Here is a 25,000-nt window from a genome sequence, read left to right as displayed (position 1 = left end):
ATACCTAGTGATTTCTCCCTATTTACAGCGACTTAACTTAGAACGACTGCTTTAGAGTTATTTGTTGCGTGATCTTAGAATGATGCGCTTATCGTTTCGCAGCGTACCCCTCTTGAAAAAAGGGAAATTTTTATGTAACGGTACCTGTAATACGTTAAATTGATTCAGATCGGTCGGCGATCAAGACAGCGAAGACAGAGGTGCGCGTCACTAAGTTCAAGTTACGCGCCATTCTCCGCGCCGGTTGAGTCTCGCAAGCTTATTGTAGGTCACTTTTGGCTGTCTATCGCCATAGTTCTTGTACTTAGTGTGGCTGCATGCAGTCCCAATTACTGCTGCTGTAGGGCTGTCTAGTCATAAGGGATGCCCCAGAATAAATACTCTTGGATGTGCCGAATAAAGCAATGCGGCACAACTAAAGGCTATGTGATGTACTTGCATTTCATGGAGTATCGTCAGGTGAAAACGGGTTTCGGCCAGCTTAACCAATGCAAAATGCACAACCTCAGGCATGTGATCTTTGATGTTTGTTTAAGATCCATACTACTTTTTAGAGCATCTTTTCTTCATCAAAACCTTTCCGTCTTCAAGGATATAAACGTAAGGGTCATATAAGCCACCGGGAGGGACGGGCTTAAAATGGTATGATGGTTAAGAAATAATTTGAGATGGATTTAACGTGGCTCACACCATTTTCAGCCTTTTAAAGATACTGTACTGCTAAAAGTATTGACTTAACAACAACATTGTTTCCTGTAACGGCAGTGTTATGATTGGAGCATATGAAACGTTAATTATTGCTTTACTAGATAAGATCATTATTGTTACGTAATTGCTACCAAAGAAGCAAGAAATCCCTCCAAAACTACCCTATATTTTACCTTTAGTTGCATGTATCTCTAAAACGAACTCAGTGACCCCCATTTTTCATTGCTGATTAGCTGGCCGTTTTGGTAAAACGATCTGCAGAGGTTAAATTCTTTGGAGAAGATGTAGCGCCACCGTAACTGCTCATACTTTTTAAGGTGGCTCTGAATCCACTGGACCCGGAGCCCATGAGTAGGAGCTTGCCTCTCTCATACACGCCCTTATGAGTCAACCTTTGCCCGTGACTTTTTATTTTTAGAACGCCACGAGTTCCTCCTGCTCTGCACACACTGTTTTAAAAGGCCAATCAGAATAAAGTCATTGTCTAACGAAGACAAATAAGCAGTAACACTGTATTTAAATCGTGCAAATTTATGTAAATTTATGTAAATGCGGGTCTCCTGCTCAAGGCCTAGGGCTCGTTCTAAAAATAGAAAGATTCGCGCAAAGGTTGACTCAAAGATCTACTGCATATGGAGGCTCCTACTAATGGGCACCTGGTAATACGTAGTGATAATGAACGCATTGTGTTAAGCAATAAGGGCGTTTCATATGGTAACATGACATTGCTGTTATGTGATACAGTGTTGTGGAGGCAATCCTTCTAATAGTACAATCTCTTGAAAGTGTTTAAACTGCTTTGAGCAGCTTCATTCACTTTACAGGGGTTAGAAACGGGGTGAGAGATACAAGCAACTAAACACGAAATATTCTCTTTTTTCACGATCCCACAATGCTTCGCGCCTTGGGGGGTAAGTTGAGTGAGGAAAACCAAAATGGCGACAGGAGAGGAGGATTTGCGTCTTACCACAAACTTAAAATAGTTCAAAGATGTGTCAAAATTAGGGAAGGTGAAGCTGAAACAAATTTGTAAGAACTTAGGTGCTGACTTGGAGAAAAGTTTTGGAAAAAAAGCTCTTGTCAATGTTGTTTGCAATTCGCTGGGTATCTCAACATCGAGCACTGCATCAAGGACGGACTCGAAATCGATTCTTGTTGACGAGATGCAGGATAGCTCTTCTTTGAAGATACCTTCGATTATGGAGCTCCAGAAGCTTAAAGAATGGGAGAAAAGCTTGCTATCAATCCCGCAGCTAATGGATGAGGCTCTTGTTAAGGAATTTTTGCTTGGGGTTGGTTACAGCCAAACTGATGTGAGGAAGTACAAGACCCTTCGAGCTTGGCAGCACAAACAGGGAATTCACTCAGTTAAGTAAGTAGTGAGTGTAGCATATCTTAGTAAACTCCTCATTTGCATCAGATATGCGGACAAATTAATAGGGAAACCGTGGCCAAAACGACTCTGTAATACAGTAAACACCCGCGTATAAGAACCTAGAATTTTTGGGTTCAGGCTGAATGGGTTCTTATATTTTGGGGTAGTTTTTCCGAACTCAGGCTGATTAGGTTCTTAGTAGGTTATTACTTGTAGGTGTTGTCATAGTGATACCATTCAGAGAACTACTGTAGTACTAGTATGTCATAATGGTTGAACATTTGTATTTTAAACAGCAAAAATGCCAAGCCTTATTGTTTTGGGGTGTTTTTGGATGACTGTCGTGTTGCTATGGTGACGTATTGCGTCGTGATAATGAACGCATCGTGTTACTGAAGCAATAAGGGCGTTTCATACGATAACATGACATTGCACTTATGTGATACAGTGTTGTGGAGGCAATCCTTCTAAATAGTACATTCTCTTGAAAGTGTTGAAACTGCTTTTAGCCACCTTAAGCTCTGTCGCTATTGAGGTGTGTTTTGGGGAAATTTCCTCGCGAATTTTTTAAAGAATACTGCAAGTTAATTTCCGATAGCATGGAGCTAAAATAGATCCTACTCACTTCTTCATTTCGTTTATTCTTTGTAGATCATGTGACAATAATTAAGAGAGAATTTTCTGCCGTAACAAATCTATATATTTAAAGTGCGGGTTTTTTGCTAAAATTGAGAGAAGTGATCCTAGCACTTAAAGTCCACCTAAACCAAAAAATATACTTTTCTCTTAAAAAATTAAGCGTAGTTTTGGGAGCATTCTAGCGCCAATTTTTTTTCCGACTGGCTAAATACTAGATTTTCTGTGCCCCTTTAAACATCACGACCGCGCAAAAGAGGTCTCGGAAGAGCGATGGTAGTGACGTCAGATTGAGAGCCCATAGGATACAAGCTTCACCAAACTCGTTCCCAGGGGACCCTGGGAACGAGGTGGAATTGCTTTCTCCTTGATAGAGGAGTTCTTTTAACGTAACGTTAAAAATGTCTTGCCCCTCGTCAGATTCTGACGCTGGTCATTATTCCGAAGACTCGAAAATGGATTACGACATAGAAATGGAAGACGATGGTCATGATTTATCCCCATCGAGATCATATAGCATCGATCGATGAAGATATCATCGCCTTTGCTGACGACCCAAAGGCTGACAAGGAATGGACTGCCAATTACGAAAAAGGAAAAACAAGCTGACAAAGCACTAGAACGACAACTGAAGGCCGATAAATTTGAGGGAAACGTTGAAGTGGCTTATATAGTGGGAATACTTGCGTATTCTGCATGGTGATCTCTGTGCGCACCTACCGAGACTGCTTTCGTTGATTGTGTGTTTTTTGTTTGGTTACATCTTGCAACGACAGTTCATCATGATTTGTTCCTTTTATTCATTCGTTGACTTCTGTATTGTGTAGGTGCAAGTGTGGAAATTGTCACAGTGTCGATTTTCTTCAATACATTAGTACTATTGCTGCAGGGAGTTGGAAGGCTGTTTAGAGTCTTGTGAAAGTGACCTTGTCCTTCAAAATGTTGGCCCCGGCGTTAAATTGTCCTGTGTGATTCAACATCCCAGGATTTGAACCCGTTTGCCATTAGAAATGGAGTCTTATGTTAACAGCCGGAAAATGAGGCAAAGCAAGAGGAAAGCAAATGTATCAACAAACAAGTGACGAAGCAAGGTGAGCGGTGAAAATTTTTTTTTTTTTTTGGCTAAGATATGGTTTACAAATAGAGTACATGTTCTGTACTGCTGGTGTATTTGATTAAATATCTGATTTTATCTTTGCTTCGTTTCTTTTTATTGCTTCCACTTCCATTTCTCTTATAACTTGAGCCTTCTGCCATGAGAATCGTTTAATTAAACGCCTTTCATATTTGTGTTGTCACGTTTGATCAAAAGCGGTCCAAACGTCGAGTAAAGGCCTCTGTTTTGAAATTCTTCAAGCAGAAACTGAATCCATCTTCTTCGACGTTGCGTAATCTCATGGCGATTGTCGTCAAAATACGGTATCAGGAAATGAAGCCTTATACCGCCTTTTAAACTTCTGGTATTGTGTCATCCTGCTGCTTCGCATGTAAGCTGCATTCAAAAAATCCGCAGACAAGAAGTCAAATTTTGACCTTTTAATTGCAGCTAGACCCATACCTCTCTTGTCTCGGTAGCGCGGCTAACGTGGCAGTATTTTGCCGCTAATTTTATACGTATTCAACAGATCGTTTCTATAATAACTTGAGCTTTCTGCAAGGAGAATCGTATTAGAAATAGGTGTTTAATGAAACGTCTTCCATATTTGTGTTGTCACGTTTGATCAAAAGCGGTCTAAACGTCGAGTGAAGTCCTCTGTTTTGAAATGCTTCGACCACTGTGACAAACTGAACCAATCTACCTCGACGTTCATGGCTTCATGGCGATTGTCGTCGAAATACGGTATCATGAAATTAAGCCCTGTACCGTCTTTCAAATTTCTGGTATTGTTGCATTCTGCTGCTACGCATGTAAACTGCAGTCAAAAAATCCACATTGAACAAGTCAAATGTTTAGAAAACTCCGGCTTTTAATCGTTATTTCTTTCATACTGTAAATGAATCTAAATAAAACGTGATAGAGTTTTGTATTGCTAATACAAATTTGCAAGGAAGACAGCGACCCTAACGAAAGCGTAACTTGAAAACATTTTCTGACGCTATCGTAAACCTGCTTGCCGTCTATATCCCGTACCGTTCGAGTATCACAATATCGGCGAAAATGCTCCAAGTGTATTGTATTGGAAGAATTCGTTATTGAAGTAAATATGGAGAATGAAGGATTGCTTGGAAGTATGTTCACGTTGTCGTCAAAACTTCATCGATTGAATGTGGTTACATTTATTCCTATTTTACTTTATTAGGGACTTTAACATCTACGACGGCGACGAACTCAAAACGTCAGCTCAAATCTAAACTTTGCGCTTTCGTAAGTGTTCCGCGATTATTATGTCATGAGGCGAAGTATCCTAAAACTCAATTGGAAACGAACGTTATTGTCAAAACCTCAAATTTGGTGATTTTATGTCGCAAAGTACTGGCAGAAATACGTGATGATAAAACAAGTGCCGACTAAGTTTATTTTTTCTCTTTTAACCAAATGATATACGTTGCGTTCTCTTTGCCCTGGCCTTTGTCGTTTCTTAAACTTTGCTTTATTTTCTTGTTTTCCAGAGGACGGTAAAGAAATGTATTGAGAAATATATGCTGCAACTGCAGCACGCCTTTTTGCGGCATTAAAACCTAGTTTAGGACCATTTGCTATTTCCGTTGCATCCTCGTCCTTGCCAACTCTTTTTGTTATGGACAAATGAGACATAAGTACATCATTTACGACATGTTCGCGTACGTTTCATCTTATTCAAACTGACAACCCTTCATGATAAAGGTTAATTAAGGATTTTCATCTCATTGTACAGACCAAACTTTATTCCGGCATGTCAACTTTTCCAGTTCTTCAACAAATGACCCAATTGTTTCCATTTCAACAACCAGAGCATTTTAATTCTAACACAGAAAGATTCTTGGGGAGCGAAGACATTAAATCGCCGAAAGATTATTAAATGTGTCACTTTTCTGTATTCTTTGGTTTAAGAGAAAAGTGCAGACAATTCTAAATCCGTCGTCTTATAGGTAAGAAAGCCGCTCTAAGAACTGTAATATGTCAACAAAGTATGCGCAAGATCGGCGCTCTCTGTTGCAGAGACCGTCGTCAATTAAGTCAGATGTAGAATGTTATTTTTACAGTACCCTACATGGACAATTGAAAATTTATTGTCAGATGCTTGCGACCTCCACATAACCTAAAATTTGCTCAGTTCACGTCGTCGTCAGGCCGAGAACGGTAGTTGGCATGGGAACGTACGGTTTGAAAACAGTTAATGATGAAGCACTGTCATTTCCTGCTGTTAGATTTCATAACCTTTTGCTAGTCTTTCAGAAAAGCCAACCGAGCAAAGTTACTTTGAAACCACGTGCACTTATCATCATCCTAGAAATATTTATATGCAAATCTGTCTGAGCAGTCCAACTGTTCATGGGGAATATTTCAGGGTTGCGGTCCCATTAAAGGCAAAGCTTGTTTTCGTTGGCTATCGCTTAGAGTTTCTTAGTCACAAAATATTGTTATTCCACTTGGATGTAGATTGATTGTGTAGACCAGGTGTAAATAATTTTCCATCCATTGACTGACATATTGACATTTACGCGCGTGACTCTTTGTTCAGTCAAAAGCATCTCAGTTGTAAACGCGAAAAAGTTCAAGCTTGTATCTTTGTGAAGCTCTCTGCAGAATCAATAAAACTTCTTTCTTGTGATTCACCTAAGGTATATTTATTTCGTTTCTCCAACTTGATACTCCACTTGTACCGAAGGCAGTGATCAAAGAAGACCATTTCGTCAGCTATGAAGTACCCGCGAGTGAAAACCCCTTGTGGTGGCTTGCGTTTCCTTGTTGTGTTAATGATTTGCTTTACCATTTTGGTCCACATCTCAGCCATGGATGATCAGCGTCCAAATAATCACGATGTCCATGCAACTGGACAAAAGACTGAGTCGATGCTGATTCGCGAACGCAGAAGAATTAAGAAAAACACCACTCAAAACCCACAGGACATTGAAAAACGAGTGAAAATCCTTGAAGAGAGGTTTGTCCTCGATAATTTATAGCTGCTTATCCTCCCAATCTCAAATATAACGTATTGTCATCTCTCCGGTCGAGACTGAGTAATCTTTTCAATTTTTTCTTGATTTGTTCATTGTTTCCACTGGTGTATTTTCGCGAAATAAGATCCATGATGCCAAAAAGTGCTTCGTCGAGTCTCCTGACCACCAAAATAATTTGATAACATTTCTATACAATTGGGCTTCATGCGTTAGCAGTTTGTTTACACTTCAATCAATAATTTTCAGAAATAAAATTTCAGCTCGAAATTGATTTTAGCAAAGGCTAAAACTTCCTTCAGAAACTTGGTATCTCTTAATTATTTTTGTTTCTAGCAGTATTAAAATGTTGCCAGTTAATTTAACTCCAAGGGAAATATTAAGTAAATGTGAGAATGATATACACAATAAATGAAATGGTGACAATGGAACCCAGTGAAAACTCGGAAAAATCCGAGCCCCTGATGGGAAATATTGCTGCAGTTTCAATTTCGTGCGTGTGTGTGAAATGTTCAGTAGAAGTGAATATGTCTGTCGATTTTTGCGCAGAAAGAGAAATTTAGTTCGCTAAAATTAAATTTATTATACCAATGAAGTCTCCTCGCAAAATTGAACTTGTTTAGAAAATACTCCGCTTGGAGGTATTTATCAAAACGATGGGGCAATGTAAACGCTTTGGAAAAAAATCAATAAAAGCCTCGAAGGAAAGAGCCATATCAATTACGCCACTCCATGCAGGATATCACGTAAAATGTCAGCTCAAACGAAAAAAAACAAAATAAAATAAAATAAAGAAAACCACACCACCAGAGAACTTCCCCATGTCTGCAGGGCTTGTTCCAATCAGATCTAGTACGCAATCGAAAGTTTGCATCATCTCTGTAAAACTCTGTAACATTTAATTCAATATGGACAGTTGTTCAGCCTGTGGGTTCTTTCCCTAAAACTGCCTTTACCTGTTTGAGCTTGAGTACTCAGACATGACCATCTGATAACAATCAACAATTCAGATGAATATCAACACTTCAATATATTTATTTTTTTTGTAGGCTTGATGCACTGATGCGGTCCCTTCCCCTTGGATCAAATGGAGATTCTTACTCCTCACTTACAGCCTACCTATTGGGTTGGTATCAAACCCACCCACGATTATAAGATAATGATATTCAAAAGATCAGTTATTTCTCAGTTTTTTTATTTATTAGAGACAAAACAGAAAATAAACTCTCCTCAGATTTGTAATGTTCATGCCAGTACTTGAGCGCAACAAAATTCTGGCATAAAGATATTATTTTCGTTAGGTTATGTTTGTAAGGAAAGTAGTTCAAGGTTAAGATAACTGCCAACAACAATTTTTAAGGAATTACCGATTGGTGATCTCTAAGACACTGAATGCTTTTGTACCATTTTCATTCTTTAAGGAAAGAATATCCAAAACAAGGAAAAGATGGGACCTCCTGGACCCCCTGGTCCACCAGGGACACCAGGATTGGCTGGTAACCCTGGTTCGCATGGAAAAACTGGCCCCAAAGGTAAACGAAACTTTACACTCAGAGACCACGTGGAAATATTATAAAACTGACTTCACTTCGATTCACAGAGCTGTCATATATTTCGCTGTCTTCTGGTCAAAACGTCTGAAACTGTGAAGAAGACACCCATTATACCTATTTCTTGTCTGGTGCTTAAGGTCCTCCTGGAAACTACAAATGATCAGAAATTTAATGTGTATGAGAAAGAGGCGTTTACATCGAAATTTGTGGCCGTTTGTACGTAAGAGACACAGCCAGATCTTCGAAAAGGTTAAACCCATTTAATGCAGGTTCAAATCGATTTCAATCCTTTCCATTAGTACTGAAAAGAGAAACTGATTAGTCTCATTGGACCAACAGAGTCGGACTCTGCAGTCCAACAAAGGACATATCATCCATTTTGGTCTCCACCACAATTTAGGGCTTTTTGAAATTGTATAGCATGGGAGAGCCCTTGATAGAGATTAGAAACAAATCTAAAACTTATCCTAAAACTTGTCCAAACTGAGGATTATTTAATTCAACCAGTTACTAAATGAGGAGTGTTTTAAAAACCTTTGCGATCGTACCATTTATCAAAAATACAGTATAAATCCGTGACTTCCGAAAACTTATCATCCGCTCAGGGTCTAATATTTAGATTTAAAAGATGCAAAACATGCACGTGCGGTATTTCGTTGATCATCACAGCAACATAATTATGCTAGTGCTGAAAATTAATGTCTTTTTCTAAAAATTGTTTGAGACACCTAGTGATGTTCTTCCTCCAAATAACAAAAAATGTCGGGTTCCAATTTCCAATTCTTTATTCTAAACATTAAACCCTGCCACATGCAGTTTTGCCGCATCGCATTTATCCTGGTTTTTTTTTTCTAAAAGAGGAGCTCTAGCTTCTTAAACAATACATGAATGACAGTAAAGGTTAAAGGTTTAAAGGTTTTTTCAGATGAACTGCCCAACTCAAAGGAAAAAAAAACTAACAAACAAATACAATCACTTTTAAAAAGGGAAAACTTAATATTGTTTCGTGAATCACGCCGAGTGAGGCATCTTCCTCTATCTTTCCTTTAAATTCGTTTTAATAAGCTAAACAAGAAAAGCAGGTCAATGTCACCATGGAAAACGAATCACTCAGAAATGCTTCCCTTCAAATTTCCCCATCAGCACACAGCAAATAATAGTGCACCCGCTCTGTCCTCTTTCCTCACAGGGGAACCAGGAAAGCCTGGCACAAACACGCCCTTACCAGGCCCTCCTGGACCTAAAGGACAACAAGGAGCTGTAGGTAAGACTGGAGCCCAGGGACCTCAAGGCGCCAAAGGAGAAAAAGGACAAAACGGGACTGCAAAGTCGGGTGTGAAGTATGTTCGATGGGGAAGGACCACATGTCCCAGTGGTGCTCAGATCGTCTATAAAGGTATAAAGTTCCTAAGACAATTTAATTCAACGATTCCTAACATTTCGCAATACCACTCAACTAAGATTCACACTTCGTTTTTTTCAGGTTTGGGTTGTTGTGATAGAATTCTGATTTTTTTTTCTTTTCTTGGTGGTCACAGGAGTTGTCATGAGAGCAGAAAACGTTATAAAGGAATAGTAAAATATTACTCAAACGGAAATACAGATCTCGCTAAAATAAAGACTGAGGGAAAACATAGAATGGCAAATAAGGCTAAAAATCCCTGATGAATTCTTTTCGAGATGTAATTTATTAGGGAGTGAGAGCTGTCTTTTGATCTCCAAGCAAGATGAATACGTTTTACCCATCCCTTTCACGTTTCAGGGATAATTGGGGGTGGGCACTTCGACCACTACGGTAGTGGAGCCAACTACCTTTGTCTTCCTCACACTCCAAAGTACGACAAGTACAAAAATGGTCACCAGTCTGCAGGATACATTTACGGCGCTGAGTATGAAGTCAGTCAATACAACGGAGACCCTTTTAAGAGAAATCTCCATAGTCATGAAGCAGTCTGTGTTGTCTGCTTCGTGAAGTCGCGTGGTTCGATGCTGATGATGCCCGCAAGGAATGACTGTCCATCTGGATGGACCGAGGAGTATCATGGGTATCTGATGACTCAACTTCATGGTGACAAACATTCAAGTGATTTCATCTGTGTCGATGGTGATCCAGAATATGTTCCTGGTAGCCATGCTAGCAAAGATGGTGCCTTGCTGTATCCCGTGGAAGGCGTTTGTGGTTCACTTCCCTGTCTTCCATATGTCGACCATCGAGAGTTGACATGCGCCGTCTGCACCAAGTGATGAAAGAAAAAAGAAAGCTTGAACAGTAATTGATTTGCATTAGAACTAAACAGAAACTAAATGAAATATCTATCGCTAGCAAGCCAGAGAGCAAATGTAGAGTAAGGGTGAAAACAATAAACTTGTTGATCTTAATGAGTCTTGTGTTACACGATTATGTTCAATTCGATCCACTAATCAGCATCCTACAGCTGAGATGTCTTGGAACAAGTGCCCTCTTCGATTGGTACCGAATATACTAAACATTTTAGACGTACTCAAGTCTTCTTACAAAACTCAGTAGAAATTGATCCGCCACGGCAAGTTCATTTTCATTAATTAATTGAAATTTCTCCGACAAATCAAATAAGACCACATTGGTATGAAACTGAAGGTTGACCCCAATGGAACGAAAATACGCAAGCATTTAAACTTACCTAACCTAGATAACGGACAATCTTTCCTCCCTTGTACCCATTCGTTTTCTAAGTGACACCGTCCTGGGCATGTATTTTCATGTGCCTCTTCCAACAAGAATGGGTACAAGAGAGGAAGGATTGTCCATCTGTCTGGTTTAGGTACGAGTATAGACCTCTTTCATAATGGCGGCCCAAGAAAATATCCTTTTGTTTTAATGCTAATAAGCCTTTGTAGCCTCGCAACGACGAGCAAATTTCAAAAGAATATTTGTTTCAAAATGAGGGCAGTAGGTCTAATTAACATAAACACAAAAGAATGAAAAAGTGGTCGCCATTTATGACAGTGACACTTCCACCCTGTTTGACAACAAAGATTTCTCAAATACCTCACCCTGAGACAACCTGGCATAAAATTTACAATGAAATTCGAAGAACATCATAAAATTCCGTTTTTAGACGGCCTTGTGAAACGCGAGCAAAATCGTACATATGTTTCAACGATGACCTAGTACAGGAAGAAACTTTTCACCGGCCTTTACATGAAATGGGACTCGACTCGACTCCTTCACACCACGAAAGCACGAGGTTAATTTAGTTCGCACCTTGACCTATCGTTGTTTTCGAATTTGTTCTGATTCCTCTTTATGCGTTCTTGCCTTTAGTTAATGAAATTGAAAAACTATTATTGCAAAATGGGTATCCCTAAGGGCAAGTGAAGCGTTCAAATCCCGTCAAAACATCCCTAAGAAAAAATTCATTCCGGTTTTACCCCAGCTATTTAGGTTTAATTGAATAAAAAATTCTTGTATTAATAGTTTATATGGTTTCGTTAATTAGGGTTGTTTTTCAAAATAATAGACGAGTTCACGCTCTTGATTGCATCATGGGTAATCAGGACAACATGGCGGGAAATTCAAAGGTTTGTATGGAAATTCGAAGCAAATATACTGTGCATGACTCAACTTTATAGACTTTTTCCTTCATAAACCAAACAAATAAGTTCATGTTTACAACTACTGAGATGAACTAGACTTGGTATCCGTTGCTTGGAATTCCTAAATATTGCTCTTTTGTCTCCATACATTCTCTGTAATTTTGTGCCTTTGGAATGAAAGGATATGTATGGCAGGAACTCTTTTTAATAAAATATTGTCTACAACATCCATTCTCTCCAAATTTATTCTGCCGAAACCCAAACTTGCATATTATGAACACCTTTCATCGTTTTGAACTTCCTTACAAACCTTTGAATTCCTATCCATCTTGCCCTGATTACCCATAATTCCTTAAAAAAAACTCAGATTTACCACTAATTTGAATGCCAAGTTGTTATCGGACAGTTCAATAAGCCAATCAAATTCAAAGTTGTAGTTTAAGTCAACCAATCACAACTTTAGTTTCAATCACCATAGAAACAGTGTACAGGCTCATGGCGCGGAATGGCCGGACATCATTGATATGCAGGAGTTAAAATCTTATTAGCATAATAGCACCGCGTGAAATTTAATGACTGATGGTTGAAACTTATAGGTCACTTTGGAAAATATCATAATACTCTTTGCATAAGCATTGTTTCCAGTTTCTCTTGGGACTTACAATGGTCCTAAGAAGAAACAAAAACAATGCTTCTGCAAAATTTGGGGGGACAAACAAAGAGTATTCTGGTATTTTCCACAGTGGCTGGCAGAACTCCTCTCCTCAAGCTCAATTTAAGGAGCGTATCTGGTCACAAATTTCAACTTGTAAGCTGCAAAAAAAACGAGACGTTCATAAAGCAAAAGAAACCTAGAGAAACTATTGGAAAATTGATTTAGTATTCGAAGGATTTTTGAGAAAGTTTATATGGGAATTTAAAAATGTCGTATGCGCATAGATTTTCGTTTCTTGTTCATGTTATTGTCAACTTGTAAGCTGCAAAGTTTGGTAACTTAGTAAATTCAAATACTAAGTCAGAATGGTTTGGAATAAGGAAAGCGATTTGCTTGGAAATTTTGATTTAGTGTGATTACCCCGAGCTAATAAGTTATTTTTCTCATAAATATGCATTTTTTCATATATCCGCGTCATTGAAGCTCGCCTTAGCGCCGCCCCCTGAGTTCCCTTGAGAGTAAGGGTGTAGTCGTTTTTTAATACGATCTCTCATGAACACTCACGATCGCCGCCGATGGTAGAAGGGGCGTTTAATTACACGACATCAACTTTTTACAAGGTTTCCTATAAAGGAATGCTTTATAAATTTCAAGATGTAACTGATTTCTCCCCATAGCTATTTACAGCGACTTAACTTAGAACGACTGCTTTATATGGAAGCAATGAGATTTATTTGTTGCGTGATCTTAAAAGGATGCACTTATCGTTTCGCAGCGTACCATTCGACAAAAAGTGAAATTTTTATCTAACAGTAACTGTAATAAGTTACATCGATTCAGATCGCACGACGATCAAGACAGCGAAGACAGAGTTGCGCGTCACTTAGTTCAAGTCACGCGCCATTCTCCGCACCGGTTGAGTCTCGCAAGCTAATTGAAGGTCACTTTTGGCTGTCTATCGCCATAGTTCTTGTACTCAGTGTGGCTACATGCAAAACCTTTCCGTCTTCAAGGATATAAACGTAAGGGTCATATAAGCCGCCGGGAGGGAGGGGGGTAAATTGTGGAGGGACTTTTATGTTCAGCCGGACTTAAAACGGTATGATGGTTAAGAAGTAATTTGACATGGATTTAACGTGGCTCACACCAGGTTCAGTCTTTTAAAGATACTGTACTGCTAAAAGTATTGACTTAACAACAACATTGTTTCCTATAACGGCAGTGTTATGATTGGAGCATATGAAACATGAATTATTGCTTTACAAGATAAGATCATTATTGTTACGTAATTGTTACCAAAGAGGCAAGAAATCCCTCCAAAACTACCGTATATTTTACCTTTAGCTGCATGTATCTCTAAAACGAACTCGGTGACCCCCATTTTTCATTGCTGATTAGCTGGCCGTGGTAAAACGATCTGCATTCTTTGGAGAAGATAAAGAGCCACCTTAACTGCTCTTCTTCTTTGGAGAGCCAAAAATGTAGATGATGTAGAGCCTTCTTAACTGCTCTTCTTCTTTGGAGAAGATGTAGAGCCACCTTAACTGCTCATGCTTTTTAAGGTGTCTCTCAATCCACTGGACCCGGAGCCCATGAGTAGGAGCTTGCCTATCTCATACACGCCCTTATGAGTCAACCTTTGCGCGTAACTTTCAATCATTAGAACGCCACGAGTTAGTTGCTCCTGCTCTGCACACACTGTTTTAAAAGGCCAATCAGAATAAAGTCGTTGTCTAACGAAGACAAATAAAGCTGTAACGCTGTATTTATATCGTACAAATTGATGTAAATACGAGTCTCCTGCTCAAGGGTTCGTTCTAAAAATAGAAAGATACGCGCAAAGGTTGACTCAAAGATCTACTGCATATGGAGGCTCCTACTAATGGGCTCCTGGTAATACGTAGTGATAATGAACGCATTGTGTTAAGCAATAAGGGCGTTTCATATGGTAACATGACATTGCTGTTATGTGATACAGTGTTGTGAAGGCAATCCTTCTAATAGTACAATCTCTTGAAAGTGTTTAAACTGCTTTGAGCAGCTTCATTCACTTTACAGGGATTAAAAATGGGGTGAGAGATACAAGCAACTAAAAACGAAATATAGGGTGTTTTTGGATGACTGTCGTGTTGCTATGGTGACGTATTGCGTCATGATAATGAACGCATCGTGTTACTGAAGCAACAAGGGCGTTTCATATGATATCATGACATTGCTGTTATATGATACAGTTAAGTGCTGTGGAGGCAATTCTTCTAATAGTACATTCTCTTGAAAGTGCTGAAACTGCTTTGAGCCATCTTAAGCTCCGTCGCTATTGAGGTGTGTTTTGGGGAAATTTCGTCGCGAATTTGTTAAAGAATACTCCATGTTAATTTCAGATAGCATGGAGCTAAAATAGATCCTACTCACTTCTTCATTTTCAGGAAATCACGACCGCGCAAAAGAGGTCTGGGAAGAGCGATGGTAGTGACGTCAGATTGACAGCCCACAGCATACAACCTTCACCAAACTCGTTCCCAGGGGACCCTGGGAACCAGGTGGAAGCTTTATTTGCATGCTTTCTCCTTGATAGGGAAGTTCTTTTAACGTAACGTTAAAAATGTCTTGCCCCCCGTCAGATTCTGACGCTCGTCATTTTTCCGAAGACTCGAAAATGGATTACGACATAGAAATGGAAGACGATGGTCATGATTTATCTCCATCGAGATCATATAGCCTCGAGCGATGAAGATATCATCGACGACCCAAAGGCTGACAAGGAATGGACTGCCAATTACGAAAAAGGAAAAACAAGCTGACAAAGCACTAGAACGACAACTGAAGGCCGATAAATTTCAGGGAAACGTTAATTGATTTGGCTTATATCGTAGGAATACTTGCGTATTCTACATGGTGATCTCTGTGCGCACCTACCGAGACTGCTTTCGTTGATTGTATGTTTCTTGTTTGGCTGTTACTTCTTGCATCGACAGTTCATCATGATTTGTTCCTTTTATTCATTCGTTGACTTCTGTATTGTGAAGGTGCAAGTGTGGAAATTGTCACAGTGTCGATTTTCTTCAAAACATTAGCGAATACTATTGCTGCAGGGAGTTGGAAGGCTGTTTAGAACCTTGTGAAAGTGACCTTGTCCTTCAAAATGTTGGCCCCGGCGTTAAATTATCCTGTGTGATTCAACATCCCAGGATTTGAACCTGTTTGCCTTCAGAAATGGAGTCTTATGTTAACAGCCGGAAAATGAGGCAAAGCAAGAGGAAAGCAAATGTATCAACAAACAGGAGACGAAGCAAGGTGAGCGGTGAATTTTTTTTTTTTTTTGGCTAAGATATGGTTTACAAATAGAGTACATGTTCTGTACTGCTGGTGTATTTGATTAAATATCTGATTTTATCTTGCTTCGTTTCCTTTTATTGCTTCCACTTGAGCCTTCTGCCATGAGAATCGTTTAATTAAACGCCTTTCATATTTGTGTTGTCACGTTTGATCAAAAGCGGTCCAAACGTCGAGTAAAGGCCTCTCTTTTGAAATTCTTCAAGCACAAACTGAACCCATCTTCTTCGACGTTTCTTAATCTCATGGCAATTGTCGTCAAAATACGGTATCAGGAAATGAAGCCTTATACCGCCTTTTAAACTTCTGGTAATGTTGCATCCCGCTGCTTCTCATGTAAGCTGCATTCAAAAAATCCGCAGAGAAGAATTGCAGCTAGACCCATACCTCTCTTGTCTCGGTAGGGCGGCTAACATGGCAGTATTTTGCCGCTAATTTTATACGTATTCATCAGATCGTTTCTCTTATAGCTTGAGCTTTAATCTGCAAGGAAAATCGTATTAAAAATCGGTGTTTAATGAAACTTCTTCCATATTTGTGTTGTCACGTTTGATCAAAAGCGGTCTAAACGTCGAGTGAATTCCTCTGTTTTGAAATGCTTCGAGCACTGTGACAAACTGAACCAATCTTCTTCGACGTTCATGGCTCCATGGCGATTGTCGTCAAAATACGGTATCATAAAATGAAGCCCTATACCGTCTTTTAAATTTCTGGTATTGTTGCATTCTGCTGCTACGCATGTAAACTGCGGTCAAAAAATCCGCATTGAACCAAATCAAAAAATTGTTTGCGCCAAAATGCCCCTAAAGTCACGCTAATATTTTGAGAATCTTCAGTGGGGAAGCGGAAAGAAGCGGTTGCGATAAAACAGAAGCTCCGGGTTCGAATCTAATTCACGGATATGATTTTTTAATTTCCTTACTTTCTGTGCTACCACAAGTCCTGGGAAACAGTGTCCTAAATTAACGATAACAGTAAATTCTATTCAAAGCTAATTACGAATTGACGATAATCCTTAATTTAGAGAAGAGAACATGTGGGAAGTAGTAAATAGGCCTTTTTCGATATATTAAAAGGACAAATATGTTAAGCGAGACAATCGGCTGGCGTGAAAACACGCCCAAGGACAAAGGAAAATGGATGATATGCAAATATTTTTCACATTCATTCGAACGTGTTTCTTTTGTTTTTGGCCTTAATGACTCACTATCAACCCGAATATTTTGATATTTCGAAAATGGCCTATTTTGTTGGGCTCCCGTGCCGGCAGCGGGTTATCATGAGACGAAATTGCGAGAAGTTATCCTCGCACACTTAACTTAGCAATTGTCTTATCATGACACCTAAAAAATTCAGGGCGCTTCAACGGCAATTTTCGCACCCGAGACACATTCATGCTTGATCGCCCAAAACAAAATTAAGTTTTCAAATCTCCTTTGTATCGTAATATGATCTGCTGTGTGTTCGGAATCAAATGTGTAATGGAATAAGACCAGTCTGAGCATCGTGTTTTGGGAGGCGGATGGGTCATAACATTATTGTGGTGTTCACTTGTGAAATGAAAGTTCACACAAGTAGAATTTTTATTCCAATACGAACTAGTGAACTTCCTACGGCGTTTGTATGTAAACACTCTCTTTCCTGCCCCTATAAATTCCTTCAACACTTTCGTGATTTTTTTACAGTGAGAACCGAGCGTCATGCGTACTCGAGACTGAAGCCCCGCGCAAATGAAAGGCTTCAAGGTCCTTTAACATTTGCTTAAACATCCGTTCGATTTTGTTGAAGAGCGATGTTGAAACCTTTCGCCTAAAGATGAACGAATAAAAGTTCTCTGTTTCTTTACTAAAATGATTGGAATTGTTCCACTTTTTTATCGGCCCCATGCCATTTTTCCTCTGTCGTGTAAACGAACCTCAAATTGGTGATGATCTGCCTGTCGAGCTCTCTCTGTTGACCTCTCTTGTGTACTTTGTCAACGGAGAAGATAGTTATATTACTCGAAATCACCCGCTTCAAGTTCTCTTTTCGCCTTAGTTCACTCAGTGAAACTTTTCTAGCCAGTTGACCCATCTGTTCTAAACGTTTACGTTCATTTCAGTCATAAACCCGACCAATAAATCCCGATGCAACAGTGATTTGTTAATTTGGTAGCAGTATTTAACTTGGTAATATTGGTAATATTGTGTTGACTTGAATTTATCACGGTCAATTTTCATTGTAAATACAACTCTTACCACTCAGCCTATCTTTATTCGTCGTGATTCTATTCATCCATTCCCATTATGTCATCAACTCCCGGCATATTTTGCTGTTTTTTTGTGTTGTTACAATCATGCCAATAGAGCCCTTTCATGTTACAAAATTTACCTCTGCTGTTCCTGTTTCAGTGCTGCTTTTGGAATCCCCAAACGGTCAGTGTAAAACGCAGAATGCAGACCGGGGGTAAAATGCAGACTGAGGTTATAATTTAACTGTTGAAAAAGCCCAAACCCATTAGAAATGCTAACAGTTAAGCCTAAATATTGTTTTAGGCCTAATTAGGCCTTAAGGTTAGCATTTCAAGAAGGAATTTGGGCTTTTTCAACAGAACTTTACGTTATAACCTCAGTCTGCATTTTACCCCTGGTCTGCAGTCTGCAGTCTGCGTTTTACACTGACCGAATGCCCAAACCTCAAATCACAGACCGTAGCACGAGAGGAACCACTAACTCAGTGAGTACACTCAAAGGCCACCTTTCCCATGCAAAACTGCTACAAAGGGAAGGGGAATAAAAAGAGCCCCACAAAATCTGTTTTGATCTTTATAACCGTTATTGCTTTCATACTGTAAATGAATGTAAATAAATCGTAATAAAGTTTTATATTGCTAAGATACCTTTGAGAGGAAGACAGCCACGCTAACGAAAGCGTAACTTGAAAAATGAATCAACATTTTCTGACGCTATCGTAAACCTGTTTGCCGTCTATATCCCGTACTGTTCGAGTATCACAATATCGGCAAAAATGCTCCAAGTGTATTGTATTGGAAGAATTCGTTATTGAAGTAAATATGGAGAATGATCGAAGGATTGCTTGGAAGTATGTTCACGTTATCGTGAAAACTTCATCGATTGAACATGATGTGGTTACATTTATTCCTTTTTTACTTTATTAGGGACTTCAACATCTACGACGGCGACGAACTGAAAACGTCACCTCAAAATATAAACTTTGCGCTTTCGTCAGTGTTCCTTGATTATTCTGTCTCGTTCATGTCATGAGGCGAAGTATCCTAAAACTCAATTGGAAACGAACATTTCCTCACGTTATTGTCAAAACCTCAAATTTGGTGATTTTATGTCGCAAAGTACTGGCAGAAATACGTGATGATAAAACAAGTGCCGACTAAGTTTATTTTTTCTCTTTTAACCAAATGATATACGTTGCGTTCTCTTTGCCCTGGCCTTCGTCGTTTCTTAAACTCTGCTTTACTTTCTTGTTTTCCAGAGGACGGAAAAGAAATGTATTGAGAAATATATGCTGCAACTGCAGCACGCCTTTTTGCGGCATTAAAACCTAGTTTAGGACGTGTGGCTGTTTCCGTTGCATCCTCGTCCTTGCCAAAGCTCTTTGTTATGGACAAATGAGACATAAGTACATCATTTACGACATGTTCGCGTACGTTTCATCTTATTCAAACTGACAACCCTTCATGCTAAAGGTTAAGGACGGATTTTCATCGCAATGTACGGACCAAACTTCATTCAATTCGGCATGTCAACTTTTCCAGTTCTTCAACAAATGACCCAATTGTTTCCATTTCAACAACCAGAGCATTTTAATTCTAACACAGAATTCACTTGGCTTACAGAAAGATCCCTGGGGAACGAAGACATTAAATCGCCGAAAGCTTATTAAATGTGTCACTCTAGCTTTTCTGTATTCTTTGGTTCAAGAGAAAGGTACAGACAGTTCTAAATCCGTCGTCTTATAGGTAAGAACGCCGCTCTAAGAACTATAATATGTCAACAATGTTTGCGCAAGACCGGCGCTCTCTGTTGCACAGACCGTCGTCAGTTAAGTCAGATGTAGAATGTTATTTTTACAGTACCCTACACGGACAATTGAAAAGTTATTGTCAGATGCTCGCGACCTCCACATAACCTAAAATTTGCTCAGTTCACGTCATCGTCAGGCCGAGAACGGCAATTGTTATGGGAACGCGCTTCCAAAACTACGGTTTGAAAACAGTTAATGATGAATCACTGTCATTTCCTCTTGTTAGATTTCATAACCTTTTGCTAGTTTTTCAGAAAAGCCAACCGAGTGCACTTATCATCATCCTAGAAATATTTATATGCAAATGTGTCTGAGCAGTCCAATTGTTCATGGGGAATATTTCAGGGTTTGCGGTCCCATTAAAGGCAAAGCTTGTTTTCCTTGGCTATCTCTTAGAGTTTCTTAGTCACAAAATATTGTTATTCCACTTGGATGTAGATTGATTGTGTACACCAGGTGAAAATAATTTTCCATCCGTTGACTGACATATTGACATTTACGCGCGTGACTCTTTGTTCAGTCAAAAGCATCTCAGTTGTAAACGCGAAAAAGTTCAAGCTTGTATCTTTGTGAAGCTCTCTGCAGAATCAATAAAACTTCTTTCTTGTGATTCACCTAAGGTATATTTATTTCGTTTCTCCAACTTGATACTCCACTTGTACCGAAGGCAGTGATCAAAGAAGACCATTTCGTCAGCTATGAAGTACCCGCGAGTGAAAACCCCTTGTGGTGGCTTGCGTTTCCTTGTTGTGTTAATGATTTGCTTTACCATTTTGGTCCACATCTCAGCCATGGATGATCAGCGTCCAAATAATCACGATGTCCATGCAACTGGACAAAAGACTGAGTCGATGCTGTTTCGCGAACGCAGAGGAATTAAGAAAAACACCACTCAAAACCCGCAAGACTTTGAAAAACGACTGAAAAGCGTTGAAGAGAGGTTTGTCCTCGATAAGTTATAGCTGCTTATCCTCCAAACCTCAAATAACGTATTGTCGTCTCTCCGGTCGAGACTGAGTAATCTTTTCAATTTTTTTCTTGATTTCAGTGAGTGTTCATTGTTTCTAATGGTCGTGTATTTTGCTTCATCGACTCTCTTGGCCACCAAAGTTTCTATACAATTCGGCTTCATGCGTTAGGAGTTTACACTTTTATAGTTTTCAGAAATAAAATTTCGATTCGAAATTGATTTAGCGAAGGCTAAAACTTCCTTCAGAAACTTGGTACCTCTTCATTATTCTTGTTTCTAGCAGTATTAGAATGTTGCCAGTTAATTTAACTCCAAAGGAAATATTATCGCTACAGTTTCAATTTTGCGCGTGTGAGTGAAATGTTTAGTAGAAGTGATTTTTGCGCAGAAAGAGAAAATTTATTTCGCTAAAATTAAAGTTAATATACCAATTAAGTAATTTTCCTCGCAAAAATACGGTTTTTAGAAAATACGCCGCTTGGAGGTATTTATCAAAACGATGGGGCAATGTAAGCGCGTTGGAAAAAAATCATCAAAGAAAGACCCGAAGGAAAGAGCCATATTCATTACGGCACTCAGTACAGGATATCATGTAAAAGCTTCAACGAAAAAAAATTATAAATAAATAAAATCATTCGACCAAAACGACCAATCAGATCTAGTACACAATCAAACGTTTACTATCACTGTAAAACTCTTTTAACATTTAATTCAATACGGACAGTTCTTCAGTTACATGTTCTTTCCCTAAAATATTATTATGCCTTAACCTGCTTGAGCTTGAATACCTCTCTTTTACCTTTCTTTTGACATGACTATCTGATAACAATCGACAATTCAGATGAATATCAACACTTCAATTTTATTTTGTTATAGACTTGATGCACTGATGCGGTTCCCTCGTCTGGGATCAAGTGGGAATTCTTGCAATTCACTTATAGCCTACCTTTTGGGTTGGTATAGAGCCCACCCATGATTATAAGATAATGGCATTTAAAAGAAGAGTTATTCAGTGATAAAAGTTATTTCTTTTCATTTGTTTTGAGGCACAACAGAAAATAAAACCTTGCGTAATTTGGGAAGTTCTCACCAGTACATGAACGCAAAAAAAGTCTGGTATAAAAGCATTATTTTGTTCAGGTTATTTTTTAAAAAAAATAATTGAAGGTTATAATTAATACGACTACCAACTACGAATTTTAAGGAATCATCCTATTTGTGAACTCTAAGGCATTGAATTGTTTTCTACCATTTTCAATCTCAAAGGAAAGCATATCCAAAACAGTGGAAAAGAAAAGATGGGACCCCCTGGTCCACCAGGGAAACCAGGATTGAATGGAAAAAATGGCTCCAAAGGTAAATGAAACTCTGCACTACGTGGCAATATTTAAACTTCACTTCACAGAGCTGTCATAGAGATTTTGACGTCTTACCGTCAAAACGTCTGAAATTGTGCAGAAGATGCCCATTATTAAACCTATTTTTTGTCTGATGCTTAAAATCCTCCTGGAATCGGAATCATTATATATCATAGAAATTTAATGTACAGGCCGGAAGAAGGCGTTTACACCGAAATTTGTGGACACAGAGCCAGATCTTGGAAAAAGTTAACTCCATTTGATGCAGGTTAAAATCCACTTTAACCCTTTCCATTAATACTAGTACTAAAAAAGAGAAAATTAGTCTCATTGGACCAACAGAGTCTGCAGTAAACAAAGGAAATATTATCCGTTTTGGTCTCCACCACAGTTTAGGGCTTTTGAAATTGTATAGAATGGTAGAACCCCTTATAAATATCAAAAAGACATCCAAAACTTGTCCAAACTGAGGATGATTTAATTCAACCAGTCGCTAAGTAAGGAGTGTTTTAAAAACATTTGTTATCGCACCATTTTCAAAAATACAGTAAAATACGTGGCTTCCGAAAACTTTATCATCCGCTAAGGGTATAATATTTAGATTAAAGGATGCAAAACATGCACATGCGGCATTCCGTTGATAATTGCAGCAACATAATCATGCGTTTGCTGAAAATTAATGTATTTTTCTGAAACTTGTTTGAGACCCCTTGTGACGTTGCTCCTCCAAATAACGAAAAATATCGTGTTCCAATTTGCCATTCTTTATTCTGAACATTAGACCCTGCCAGATGCAGTTTTGCCGCCTCGCTTTTGTCCTGTTTTTCTAAGAGAGGAGCTCTAACTTGTTAAACAATAAATGAATGACAGTAAATTGCTTAAGGTATTTCACACAAACTACCCCACTCAAAAAGAAAAACACAAACAAACAAATACATTCACTTAAAAGGGAAAACTAAATATAGTTTCGTGAATCGCCCCGAGTAAGGCATCTTTCCCTTCTTTCCTTCAACTCGTTTGAATAAGCTGAATAAGAAATGCAGGTCAATGTGACCATGGAAAACGAATCACTCTGAACGACTTCCCTCTAACTTTTCCCATCAGCGCAAAGCAAATATTAGTGCACCCGCTCTGTCCTCTTTTCTCACAGGGGAACCAGGAAAGCCTAGCACAAACACACCGTTACCAGGCCTTCCTGGTCCTAAAGGACAACAAGGAGCCCCAGGACCTCAAGGCGCCAAAGGAGAAAAAGGACGAAAGGGGACTGCAAAGTCGGGTGTGAAGTATGTTCGATGGGGAAGGACCACATGCCCCAGTGGTGCTCAGATTGTCTATAAAGGTATAAAGTTCCTAAAACAATTTAATTCAACGCTTCCTAACATTTCGTAATACCTTTCAACTAACATTCACCTTTCGTTTTCTTCACGTTTGGGTGGTTGTGATAGAATTCTGACTTTTTTCCTTTCTTGGTGGTCACAGGAGTTGTCATGAGAGCAGAAAACGTTATAAAGGAATAGTAAAATATTACTCAAACAGATATACTGATCTCGCTAAAATAAAGACTGAGGGAAAACATAGAATGGCAAATAAGGCTAAAAATCCCTGATGAATTCTTTTCGAGATGTAATTTATTAGGGAATGAGAGCTGTTTTTTTGATCTCCAAGCATGAATGCGTTTTACATCCTCTTCTCACGTTTCAGGGATAATTGGGGGTGAACACTACACCCACGTCGGTGGTGGAGCCAACTATGTAATTTATTAGGGAGTGAGAGCTGTCTTTTTATCTCCAAGCAATATGAATGCGTTCAGTACATACCATTTCCACGTTTTAGGGATAATTGGGGGTGAATTCTTCAGTCACTACGGTGGTGGATCCAACTACCTTTGTCTTCCTCACAATCCAAAGTACGACAAGTACAATGATGGTAACCAGGAATCAGGATACATTTACGGCACTGAGTATCAAGTCTATCAATACAACGGAGACCCTTTTAAGAGAAATCTCCATGATCATGACGCACCCTGTGTTGTCTGCTTCGTGGCGTCACGTGGTTCAATGCTGATGATGCCCGCAAGGAATGACTGTCCATCTGGATGGACCGACGAGTATCATGGGTATCTGATGACTGAAAGATTTGATCACAAACATTCAAGTGATTTCATCTGTGTCGATGGTGATCCAGAATATGTTCCTGGTAGCCATGCTAACAAAAATGGTGCCTTGCTGTATCCCGTGGAAGGCGTTTGTGGTTCACTTCCCTGTCTTCCATATGTCAACCATCGAGAGTTGACATGCGCCGTCTGCACCAAGTAATGAAAGATTACTTGCATTAGAACTAAACAGAAACTAAATGAAATATCAATCGCTAGCAAGCCAGAGAGCAAATGTAGAGTAAGGGGGCAAAACAATAAACTTGTTGATCTTAATGAGTCTTGTGTTACACGATTATGTTCAATTCGATCCACTAATCAGCATCCTACAGCTGAAATGTCTTGGAACAAGTGCCCTCTTTGATTGGTACCGAATATACTAAACCTTTTAGTCGTACTCCAGTCTTCTTACAAAACTCAGTAGAAATTGATCCTCCACAGCAAGTCCATTTTCATTAATTAATTGAAATTTCTCCGACAAATCAAATAAGACCCCATTGGTATGAAACCCAAGGTTGACCCCAATGGAACGAAAATACGCAAGC

The 25,000-nt window shown here is 39.1% G+C and overlaps 3 protein-coding genes across 3 annotated transcripts in view; all 3 read left to right on the top strand.

The window, feature by feature from the left end:
• The window catches only part of LOC138027397 (uncharacterized), a 17,530-nt gene extending 7,584 nt beyond the window's left edge, over positions 1-9,946 (top strand). The window contains exons 5-6 of the mRNA XM_068874971.1: positions 9,560-9,766; positions 9,909-9,946. Coding sequence (XP_068731072.1) covers positions 9,560-9,766; positions 9,909-9,946 — 245 coding nt within the window. The remainder of the gene's footprint in view (positions 1-9,559; positions 9,767-9,908) is intronic.
• Positions 1-10,614, top strand: part of LOC138027693 (uncharacterized) — a 106,669-nt gene extending 96,055 nt beyond the window's left edge. Inside the window, exon 7 of the mRNA XM_068875266.1 lies at positions 10,133-10,614. Coding sequence (XP_068731367.1) covers positions 10,133-10,614 — 482 coding nt within the window. The remainder of the gene's footprint in view (positions 1-10,132) is intronic.
• Positions 10,615-20,606: 9,992 nt separating this feature from the next.
• LOC138027710 (short-chain collagen C4-like) lies at positions 20,607-24,727 on the top strand. Its single transcript, XM_068875303.1, has 5 exons — positions 20,607-20,915; positions 21,822-21,898; positions 22,212-22,301; positions 23,454-23,642; positions 24,137-24,727. The coding sequence occupies exons 1-5, from the start codon at positions 20,674-20,676 to the stop codon at positions 24,616-24,618; spliced, it is 1,080 nt and encodes a 359-aa protein (XP_068731404.1). The 5' UTR covers positions 20,607-20,673; the 3' UTR covers positions 24,619-24,727.
• The last annotated feature ends 273 nt before the right edge of the window (positions 24,728-25,000 follow it).

Source organism: Montipora capricornis, chromosome 12 (assembly GCF_036669925.1).
Source record: "Montipora capricornis isolate CH-2021 chromosome 12, ASM3666992v2, whole genome shotgun sequence".
NCBI classification, from domain to species: domain Eukaryota; kingdom Metazoa; phylum Cnidaria; class Anthozoa; order Scleractinia; family Acroporidae; genus Montipora; species Montipora capricornis.
The sequence above is the reverse complement of the archived record's forward strand: the minus strand, read 5'-3'. Positions and strand labels throughout refer to the sequence as shown.

Excerpts from the sequence above, each read along its gene's own strand:
- LOC138027710 (XM_068875303.1), top strand. The coding sequence starts at position 20,674 with ATGAAGTACCCGCGAGTGAAAACCCCTTGTGGTGGCTTGCGTTTCCTT. Across the intron at positions 20,916-21,821 it reads CTGAAAAGCGTTGAAGAGAG|ACTTGATGCACTGATGCGGT; the intron begins GTTTGTCCTCGA and ends ATTTTGTTATAG. Across the intron at positions 22,302-23,453 it reads TGGAAAAAATGGCTCCAAAG|GGGAACCAGGAAAGCCTAGC; the intron begins GTAAATGAAACT and ends CTTTTCTCACAG.